General features: G+C 35.1%; 1 protein-coding gene across 3 annotated transcripts in view; it reads left to right on the forward strand.

The window, feature by feature from the left end:
* LOC110111565 (serine/threonine-protein kinase TOR) overlaps nt 1–8,855 on the forward strand; it is an 81,259-nt gene extending 72,404 nt beyond the window's left edge. For all 3 annotated transcript variants that reach the window (XM_028692853.1, XM_020843487.2, XM_020843488.2), the window contains 13 exons: nt 4,168–4,248; nt 4,360–4,434; nt 4,519–4,585; nt 5,679–5,839; nt 6,090–6,263; nt 6,342–6,470; nt 6,625–6,708; nt 6,804–6,865; nt 6,962–7,034; nt 7,125–7,259; nt 7,709–7,885; nt 7,962–8,230; nt 8,624–8,855. In XM_028692853.1, the coding sequence (XP_028548686.1) occupies nt 4,168–4,248; nt 4,360–4,434; nt 4,519–4,585; nt 5,679–5,839; nt 6,090–6,263; nt 6,342–6,470; nt 6,625–6,708; nt 6,804–6,865; nt 6,962–7,034; nt 7,125–7,259; nt 7,709–7,885; nt 7,962–8,230; nt 8,624–8,642 (1,506 nt within the window). In that variant the 3' untranslated portion in view covers nt 8,643–8,855. The remainder of the gene's footprint in view (nt 1–4,167; nt 4,249–4,359; nt 4,435–4,518; nt 4,586–5,678; nt 5,840–6,089; nt 6,264–6,341; nt 6,471–6,624; nt 6,709–6,803; nt 6,866–6,961; nt 7,035–7,124; nt 7,260–7,708; nt 7,886–7,961; nt 8,231–8,623) is intronic.
* Nucleotides 8,856–11,275: the final 2,420 nt, after the last annotated feature.

Below are 11,275 nucleotides of genomic sequence, written 5' to 3' on the forward strand. Positions count from 1 at the left end.
ATTGCTGCCCCATGGATCTCTAAATGTAGCCCCAAGATTGCCCACATATCTCCATTTGCAACCCTCAAATTAGTGCCCACGGATTACTGATGTGGCCTCCCCTTAGCTGCATGATTCAACACTCCCCTTCAAGTTGGGTTGTACAGGTTGTGCAATCATAACTTTCAAACAAACTTATCAAGTAAAGAGCCCGATAGTGCTTTTGTTAGAACATTTGCAAGTTGTTCATGAGTTGGGGTATATACTACTTCAATTTCTGAGTTATCTATTTTCTCATATATAAAGTCTAGCAATATTAACATGTTTGTTCTATCTTGATATATTGGATCCTTGGCCATATTGATTGCGGCTTGATTGTCACATTTCAACTTTATCATGCCTTCAATCTTTATTCCTAATTCAATCAATACTTGTCTGATTTAAATACCTTCACAAATAGTAATTGTTGCTCTCAGTTCAGATTCTGCACTGCTTTTGGAAACAACATATTATTTCTTGCTCCATGTCACTAAGTCCCCCCACACAAATGAATAATAACTTGTGGTCGATCGACTGTGAATCAGGCTTCCTGCCCAATCTGCATCAGAATAAAGGATCAATTTTCTATCATCATTTTTCTTGAATAATAGCCCCTTTCCAGGAGTGTTCTTGGTGTATCTCAAGATTTAATATACTGCCTCCATGTGCTCCTTCATAGGATTACTCATATATTGGCTTACCATACTCACAACAAACCCAATATCTGGACGGGTGTGGGAAATGTATATAGGCTTTCCTACAAGACCTTGATATCTTCCTTTATCTGCTAGAACTCTCTCCTTTTATATCCCAAGTTTTTTCACAGGATCCATAGGTGTACTGATTGGTCTGTATCCCAGCATGACGATATACTTTAGTAGGTCTAAGGTATACTTACGTTGGGAAATAAAAATACATTTGCTTGATCGAGCTACCCAAAGAAGTATCTAAGTGATCCTAGATCTGTAACTTCAAACTCTTTGAACAAAACTTGCTTGATTTGCATTATTTCCTTCATATCATTTCCTGTAAGGATGATGTCATCTACATATACAATCAGTATTGCTACCTTATCTCTTTTTGACTGCTTCACAAAAAAATGTATGATCTGCCTGACATTGTTTAAAACTATGGCTTTTTACATACTTTGAGAATTCCAAACCATGCTCTTGGAGACTGCTTTAATCCATACAAGGATTTTAACAATTTACACACTTTATCCCTTCCATAAGACTTCTGAATCCCCATTGGAATCTCCATATAGACTTTTTCTTTCAGGTTCCCATTTAAGAATGCATTCTTGATATCTAGTTGATGTAAGGGCTGATCTAAATTTGCTGCTAAGGAAAGAAGAATCTAGATGGTGTTGAGCTTTACAACATGAGCAAAAGTTTTCTGACAGTCTATTCTATAAGACAGTGAATCCTCTTGCAACCAATCTAGCTTTCAACCTCCCAACACTACCATCCACCTTATGCTTTATGGTGAACACCCTTCTTTCCTGGTGGGAGGTTCGTAATCACCCATGCTTAATTTTTTTTCAAGGCCATAAGTTCTTCTTTAACAGCCTGTCTTCATCTTGTGTGATTCAAAGCTTCTTGAATATTAGTCGGAATCTATACATCATCCAACTTCAAAAGAAAGACTTGATAAGTGTCTGATAATATGTACTGGAGAGAGTTTTTGATTGGATGCTTGGTGCATGATTTTTTCTATCCATTTTGATGACTCTATATCTATTTGAACTTCCTCATTTTTCTCCTATGTATGAATTTCTATAGTTGTTTGATCCATTGAAGTTGAGTTGATAGGTGCAAGACATGTCTCACTGCTCGGCATATGTTGATTTTTTTTCTTTTTCTTGAGTATACATATTATTGTTTGTTAATTTTTGCTCTTTGCAGAGATTAATTGGACTTATGTGTGGAGGTAATAGGTTTGAAGGTGGAGTTTGAGATATACCTTGGGAAATACTCGTGGTTTGGATTTCTTGTGATATATGTTGATTTTGACTGGACTCTGTTTGGTTGTATAATAAGGAATTCCACTCTCAAGTTTGAAATTCTCCTTCACTAACCCCTTGAATTTCAAAACTAGTGAAGTATGGATTGTTTTCAAAGAAAGTGACATCCATGGTTTCTAATACTTTCCTTGAAATAGGGCAAAAGCATTTGTAATCTCGTTTTGTTGGGGAATTAGCCAATAAAGACTTTTTTTTTATCTTAGGTCAAGCTTGCTTCTATCTTGTGGATAGATATGAACAAAGGTAGAACACCCAAAAATTTTAGGTGGAAGGTTTGATGATATGAACCGAGCATAAGAATAGGTTTTAAGTAGAGTTTGTATAGGTGTTTCAAATTTAGTATATGAGTAGGTAACCTATTTATTATGTATGCAATAGTAAGAATGGCTTCCCCACATAAATATTTTGGTACTTTTATGAATAGTATAATAGATCTGGTGACTTTCACGAGTTGCCTATTTTTCTTCTCAGCTACCCCATTTTGTTGAGGCATATACACAGATGAACTCAGTTGGATTATCCCCTTGGCTTGATAGGTATTCTCTTATGATATAATGTAAGTATTCTCTCCCATTGTCTGATTTTAATATTTGAATTTTTGTATCAAATTGGTTTTGAATCATCAGTTGAAATGATTTGAATATCCTTTCAACTTTAAATTTTTTCCTTCATTAAATAAACCCAAGTGGAGTCTAGTATGATTATCAACAAATATTACAAACCATCTTGCCCCACTTATATTTTTAACCCATGAGGGTCCCAAAATATCATTATGGATTAAGGCAAAGGGTTTAGATAGTTGACAAGGAACAAATGGGAAAGATGATCTGGTATGTTTAGCCAATTGACAAGTTTCACATTTAAACAAATTTGGATTTTTATTAATAAATAAATGGGGAAAAAGTTTTTCAAGCTACATGAAATTTGGATGATTTAACCTATAATGCCACATGATAATCTCTCTATATTGACTGACTCTTGAATGACTTAACAAATTGACTTACAATAGGATGATTCTTAGCCGGAGGATTCTTAGAAGCAACAATTAAGGTTTGTATGAATTTGGGTGTCTTGATGAAATATAACCCGGAACACATCTCAGGATTACCAATCTTGTTCTCTGAATCCAGTTCCTGAAAAATACATACATTATTGGAGAAAATTGTTTAAGCAATTACTATCAAGAGTCAATTTACTAATAGAAATCAAATTGCCCTTAAGATTTGGTACATAAAGCATTGATTTAAGGGTGATAACTTTATTTACAAAAGCAAAACTAGTTCCCAAAACTTTGGATGTTGAGCCCTCGTCAATCTTAACTATTCGATTTGAATGATAAGGTTGATATTCATGGAGTGTAATGTCTCATGTCATATGATCTGTTGTTCCCGAGTCAATAATTCAAAGTTTTGACTGTTTTATTCTTGAGTGAGCGTGTAGGCTGGTAGCAGGTTTTGGAGACCGTTGGTTCGTGATGTTGTTAAGCAGCAACTTCATCATCTCTAAATGCTCCTTGGTGAAAGGAATGATTTCAGCTTTGATGGATTGATCTTGCATAATGTTGACAGAGTTCGCTTTGCTTTCTTGTGCTGATTTGTATGCTTGCGAATCAGCTGGTTTTCCATGAATCTTCCAACATGTCTCATTTGTATGTCTTGGTTTGGCACAATGATCACACCATGGTATAGGAAAAGGTGAAGAGTTCTTTGTAGATCCAAAGTTTTTGGTGTTCAAACCGATAATATTTGGGTAGGAGGCCAAAAAAACTACCGAGTCCTCTGGAATTTTGGAGTTAGGACATAAAAAATGGACTCTGGCTGAGGCCACACAATGATAAAATTAAACTTTTGTAGATTATCTTTCAAACCTTTAGAAGAAACTACAAAACCAAGAAATTTAACTTAAAGAAAAGTACATTTCTTTAGTCTAATAGACAACATCAAGGTGAAAAGATCTAGGCTTTAGACCTCTATCAAGCATCACCTGCTGTTTGCTTTTGTGTGGTTTATCATAGTTTTTACAACTCCTTTTTGCCAATGATTCAAGATGCAATATCTGTGGAAATCAAAGAATCTATACTTAACGGTGGTTTGGTTCTTGTTTGGTCTTTATGAATGTCATTTCAGGCGTATGGTCGTGAATTATCAGAGGCTCGCGAATGCTGCTTGAATTACAGGAGGACTGGAAGGGATGGCGAGCTTACTCAGGTTATTTAACTAGACCTATCTGGCATATCTAATGACTAAGGAGTGATTATTTTTGCAGTTAGATTTTTTGGTTTTTATGTCTAAGTTTCTTATTTTCTCTGTTGATTTCAGGCATGGGACTTATATTATCACGTTTTCAAACGAATAGATAAGCAACTCCCCAGCCTTACCACTCTAGACCTACAGGCAGGTTTTACTGTGGTTCTATTAGTTATTAGTTTATCTTATTTCTGATGTTGCTTAACTGGTCTTCCCTTGGTGCAAGTCCAGTCTGTTTCACCTGAATTAATCAAATGTCAAAATTTGGAGCTTGCTGTACCTGGCACATATCATGCAGGTAAAAGGTTGAAGTTTACGTGAATCTTATATGATATAAGCTTGTTTTTAACACAGTACGATTTGTATTCTTCTGTTTGATTATGAAAAGTCTACAATAAGTCTCTCTCTCTCTCTCTCTCTCTCTCTCTCTCTCTCTCTCTCTCTCTCTCTCCCCTGGTTGAATTACTTGTACTCTAGTTAAATTAGTTGCAAAACAAATTTATTGAATTCGAAAATCTTTTAATTTGTTAATCAACTACTTTTAAAAATTTGCTTATGGATTGCTCAAGTAATGTAGTACGCTAATAGTTACTTTATATGTTTTAAATTATTCAAATTAATTGAAATATAATGTGGTTAGATAGCTTTTATAAATGATATGGTTAGATAATTTTAATATGTAGAGTTGTACAAATGCTATTTTTTGTCCAAAAAACTGTCATTAATGATTATTCTCAATATTAATACTCGTACATTATAGATTATTTTTATGCTTAATGAGTGACTATACTTTTGATGAATTCCTGTGTAATTATCTAGTCATTTTTAATGTTGTAGATCAAATACATTTATCCTAATTATAATTTGGAAGTCAAACCTGGTTAAAATATAATGGATAAGAGAATTGATCCTTTTTTTCAAATCAATTGGATTGTAGTATCAATCTCTAGAGAGGGCGAGGTTGCTCCTGTTCGCTATGTGAAATTTCCTTTCCCACTTTTGATTTTAGATTTATTTCTGTTTTGAAGTCCAAATTTTGAAGTCTCCCAAATTTAAATAAAAAAAAAACGTATTTTGTTAATTTCTTGAACTTCTTATTCTGTTAATTATTTAAACTGAGTCAATGTCTTAGACTATAATACATGTGAAAGAGCACAGAAAAAAATTGTTTGATTCGTTTTATTTTTCATTAACAACACTGATTTTTTTTAATAAATGAATTATATGAAAGCTATGAGTAGGTTTAGTGTGCTCCATGCCTCCGTGGGTTTGCATTTGAGCGTTCTTATTTGACATGCAAGGGCATGTTTGTATTTTTTCTGTTCTTCATGAGAAATTACTTTTGCATGTTTTCCATTCCATGATCTATTAAGAATTTTTGTTTGTTTCAGATGCGCCACTGGTTACAATCTCATCATTTTCCCCGCAACTAGTTGTCATTACATCTAAGCAAAGACCTCGAAAACTGACTATTCATGGAAGCGATGGGGAGGATTATGCTTTCTTGCTCAAGGGCCATGAGGATTTACGGCAGGATGAACGAGTCATGCAGGTAAATGTTGCTAAAGCAGTTGTGTTCTTTCTGTGAATGTGGATGAAAATTTCATTATTCGTCTCTGAAATATTTATGACTTTTAACGGAAACTTATAAAAAGATATGACCTTTCTCTTATTTATATATTAATGTGACATTATTAAAAAATTAAGAACTAAAATTAAAATCTAATTTTGATTAGTTGTATGTATGATCATATTTTTCTTTTGAAAGTATGGTGATCTGACCCTAATTTGCCATTTTCTAGCTCTTTGGGTTGGTTAATACTCTTCTGGAGAATTCGAGAAAAACTGCTGAGAAGGATCTCTCAATTCAGCGTTACGCTGTTATACCATTATCACCTAACAGTGGATTGATTGGATGGGTTCCTAATTGTGACACTCTCCACCATCTAATTCGGGAATATAGAGATGCGAGGAAGGTATGTTATATATAATCTGTGATTCCTTTGAGTTGTTAACCTAGCTGCATATTTCTTGAACTCCTCCCGTAATTGCAGATGTGCCTAAACCATGAGCATAGACTAATGCTAGCATTTGCTCCTGACTATGAGCGCCTGCCCCTAATAGCTAAGGTAGAAGTATTTGAGCTTGCTTTGCAGAATACAGAAGGAAATGACTTGGCTAAGGTATGTTTAAATTTACTCATTTTGTAGTTTTGATTGAAAAGAAAATGAAGAATTTATATTGCACTAATTTCAAAGAATATTCAATAGTTTTAAATCCATCTTTATATAATTTGTATCAAGATATCCTTTCAAAATTGTTGGTCTCGATTGTTAGGTACTCTGGTTAAAAAGCAGAACCTCTGAAGTTTGGCTAGCAAGACGGACCAATTATACAAGAAGCTTGGCAGTTATGAGTATGGTATGAAATATTTTAATTTTTCCCCTTAGTTTTCTCTTGTTTTTTCTCTGCGTACGTTTTATATTACAATGGCTTGGTGCTTTATATTTTGTCAGGTGGGTTACCTGCTTGGATTAGGGGACCGTCATCCTAGTAACCTTATGCTGCATCGCTACAGGTATTTCAGAAGTTATCTCAACTTGTCTGATTTTTGGTGTTAATACTTTTTTTTTAATCTTGGTTTTTATGCTTGATTCTTTCTTATTGTATTCAGTGGAAAGATTTTACATATTGATTTTGGAGATTGCTTTGAGGCCTCCATGAACAGAGAGAAGTTCCCTGAGAAGGTAACCAATTTCCTTTTTCTGTGGAAATGGTCTTTTTTCCAAGGTCCTTGGGAAGCTTCCTTCTGTACTTACAAGTTTTGTTCAAGACAGGTACCTTTTCGTTTAACTAGAATGCTTGTGAAAGCAATGGAAGTCAGCGGCATTGAAGGAACTTTCAGATTAACATGTGAAAATGTTATGCAAGTTCTCCGGACAAATAAAGATAGTGTCATGGCAATGATGGAGGTGAGAAAAAACTTCCTGGATTTGCTTATGGATGTTTTTACCTCCATGCAGCTATTGGTCCTTATATTGGCATTAACAGTTATGAAAAACCCTCATATTCTGAGCGTCCTTGGCCTCCCTGGCTCCTCTACCATTTAACCCTTTGCAACTTTTCGTTTACAACAATATATTACTATAAGTTTAATGTTACATACTGTGTATTACATTTAGGCTTCGTTTGGGACTGTTTTCTTACTGTTTTTAAAACAGCTTTCTAGTTAAAAAATTTTAATTTTTTATTAAAAAGTCATTTTAAGAAGCAGGAAGCTGTCCCAAACGAAATCTTATATGAGCTATGCAGGTTGTTTTGTCTGGTTGGTTATGAATTCTGTGCTATGAAGTGACTTGTTAATAATTTTCTGGAGACAAATTATTGAATCAATGTTGCTTTTTTTATGTTATTATTTCAGGCATTTGTCCATGACCCTCTCATAAATTGGAGATTATTTAATTTTAATGAAGTTCCTCAAATACCAAACTTGGTTAGCTCCCATGTTCTCCCAGTTGCAAATAGCGATGAGTCTGCTGCGCCTAATAGAGAGCTTCCCCATCCTCTTCGTGGTGCTCGAGAAAGGGAATTGCTTCAGGTATTCACTTTCCATTCACTACTTAAATTTTTTTATTCCTCAACTCGAAATTTTGTAATTTTGATCATCTCTGCAGGCCGTTAATCAGCTTGGTGATCCTAATGAGGTCCTGAATGAGCGTGCTGTGGCTGTCATGGCTAGGATGAGCAACAAGCTTACAGGAAGGGATTTTACTTCTGGATCTTCGTTATCAGGGGCTGGAAACTCAGTTCAACATTTGGAACAAGGTTCACTTATCTCTGGCGATCCAAGAGAAGTTGATCATGGTCTTTCTGTGAAGCTCCAGGTTCAGAAATTGATCACACAAGCTATGTCACATGAGAATTTGTGCCAGAATTATGTTGGGTATGCAATCCATCTCAACTTTTTTACTCATAAAAAATATTAAATGCAAAAAAACTTCTTGCAAATAGAGCTTCAATTCCAGTGCAACTCTTCCTGCCTTGATTAAAATGTGCTGTCAATGGATGGAGAAATTATTCCGTGCGGAGACCGAATGCAGAACGTCATTCATAGGCCAATTAGAATGCGTCATGTCAGCAGTACCGAGCCGTAGTACCAAGCAAAGGGTGACGTGACGCATTCTGGTTGGTCTCCGGATGGCTTTCGGCATCCGCACAGAATAATTAATCGAATGAATGATGAATCTTGCCAAAAGAAAAAAAAAATCTTAGAACACCAATAGTGGTACACTTGGGACAAAAATCTAATTTTTTTTGTAACTTTTCTATTTTGCAGGTGGTGTCCATTTTGGTGAGAAGATTGAAGTAAAGGACCTGTAAATTTGTACATATCTTTGTACATATGTCATTTGACGAGGCAATAAAATGCATCACTCATTATGTGATAGAACATTTTTATGTTCGAATTCTTTAAAGTATCTGTATATTAGAGGAGAATCATCATTATTGATTAAATGATAATTATCAAGGTTTTAAGTGCATCAATGCAAATTTAAAGATTTTTTTTCTTCTGCTCCTTATTTACTTTCTTTTTTTATGCCCCTTCTTAGGATAAGCTTAAATAATCATTTAAGTGCTATAAATGTACCATTTAAATTGGTTTATATGTTGAAAGATTATGATGTGAAACTAGGAATTATTTGCGAGTATTAATAAGTAATTGATTAAGTAACGATAAATTTTAACTTAATGTTTCACCCAAGTAGATTCAAAGAGGATCTTAAGAAGAAAGCTATGTGTAGGCAATCAATCACAAATTGAACTTAAAGAATTTTTTTAAACAACAACCAAAATAAAGTAACGAAATGATTAGTTCAACATAATCCATCGGTTAACAAAGCGATGTTTTCACCTTGAGTTATGTGAATCTCTGTTTAAAGTGGTAAGATTTGATGGAGAAGCAAAGCCAATACACAAAGCGATGCCACAACAAGGAGGAAGCCTCGGGTAATAGTCATTGGAGTGGGAGTTGAATTCGAAGAAGTAGATAGATGGTTGATAACGTACCAACGACCCGGAAGGATGTGCTCTTCAATTGAAAGTGTCAATCGATACAAGATGCGGTCCTCGTATTCTTTCACTGAGTTGTCGAAGTTTGGTGTGAAGTTGAGGAAAGAAGATCGTAGGATGTTGGCTCGTCTGTGAGACTCTTCTACGAATCCGGGATCAATCTCCGAATTGACCATTCATGCTTGCCTTGAGTGGGGACGAGGAGAATCGAGGTGGTAAGGAGAGGAGGGGTGATGGTTTGGGGAGTGGGGTTTGGCCGTGGATGAGAAGGGGAAAGGTGGGCCGAATTAGGAGTGGTGAAGTAGAGAGGCCAAGGTTAAAAATTTGAAGTTAATTCTCATATTTAGAGGGAGAAAAACTTTAATTTGAAATTCAAATTAATTCCAAATGGTGGCTTGATTCGGGCAGCATCCAAGGGAGATTTAATGGGGATTTAATGAGAGTTTAGGTGGCGAATTGGAGAGAGAAAGGGGTTAGAGAGGAGGCCGGACACATATGGTGAAGTTTGAGGTGTTTTCATTTAATGTGTGGGTCCAGGAAGGATTTAATTGAGGATTGCCATAAAATCTGAAATTGATTTTAGATTTTATTGGGTTTAGGAGGTTTTCTAATAGGCTACTATATGTTATTAATATGGAAAGCTTTATAATTCAAATTTGAATTTGAATCTAAATGAACAAATTAATAGGGACATAATTTAAGAAAGTAATTAAGGATGATTTTGAATTTTGAAATTCAAAATCCTTGGGCAGTTGATTGATGGCGGCGGTTCGTGGGGCTTGGGGGAGGCCGATGGTGAGGGTTGGATGGGGGTTCGGTGGTGGCCGGGTGAGGGGTAGGTCGGCGGCACTAGGAGAGGCAGTTTGGGTGGGGTTCGATTTTGGGAGGAGGAAAGGGGATAGGGGTTTTGGGAGGCTGGCTGGTATGGGCTAAGAGGGGAGATGAAAGTAGAAAGAAAATTAGAAAAGAAAAGAATGGAGCTGCGAACCTTGGAATCCACCGAAGGTTGACGGGTATTGCTCTTACCCATCAAGGGTCTCTCCTCTCAAAAACTCACTTAGAGATCAAATAAGAAATTGGAAATTTCATTCATAAGCATCATTAGAAAATAATACAATGAGTAGGCCTTAATATCTAGGCCTCCTAAAGCAAAACATCAAGACACATATGCACTCGGGCTACAACATATAACAAATCTCTCATAGGGGTACAAATGGAAATTGAAATTTAAATAACATAAATAAAGTAAAACATCATAAATAGAGAATATGAATCGTAGTCGTTGATCTACGATTCCTCCGATGGTAAGTGTGATGAAATCTCCTGCGGATGTCCTCATCAGATTAGCTATGTAGATATGTTCTCATTTAGATGTTTTAAATTACCTTTGTGAATATAAATTGGTGTAGAAACTTCTATGATTAAGTAAGGCTTCGTTTGAAGCAATTTTCTTACTGTTTTGTAAAGCGATTTTTTAGTATAATTTTTTTGAATTTGAAAGCTACTTTAGAAAGCAGTAAGAAAATTGTCTCAAATAAAGTCTAAGAATGAATATATTATCTTGTCACGATTGTTCTATTATTATGTTATTGAATTTGTTTGTTATGATATGATGAGAATGTGAAAGTATGTGCTAATATCATCACATTAGTGTAAATTGTCACATAGATTTTGAAGATTATCAATGATGAATTGTAATCTTGCATGCAAAGGCTTGAAATCATATCATAATCATTTGATGTTGATCAAGCAGATTCATCCTCATCAACATGCATGCGCATCTGCTGGTCAGATTTTTTTTGGGTATGGTGGTTAATTTAAATTAGGAATAAGATTATAATATTAAAAAAATTAAAAAGTAAGCAAATTGCCCAAACCATTTTACGCATTCAAAAGAATGTACCAAATGATTAATGTA

This window comes from Dendrobium catenatum, unplaced genomic scaffold, assembly GCF_001605985.2.
Source record: "Dendrobium catenatum unplaced genomic scaffold, ASM160598v2 fragScaff_scaffold_167, whole genome shotgun sequence".
Lineage (NCBI taxonomy): Eukaryota > Viridiplantae > Streptophyta > Magnoliopsida > Asparagales > Orchidaceae > Dendrobium > Dendrobium catenatum.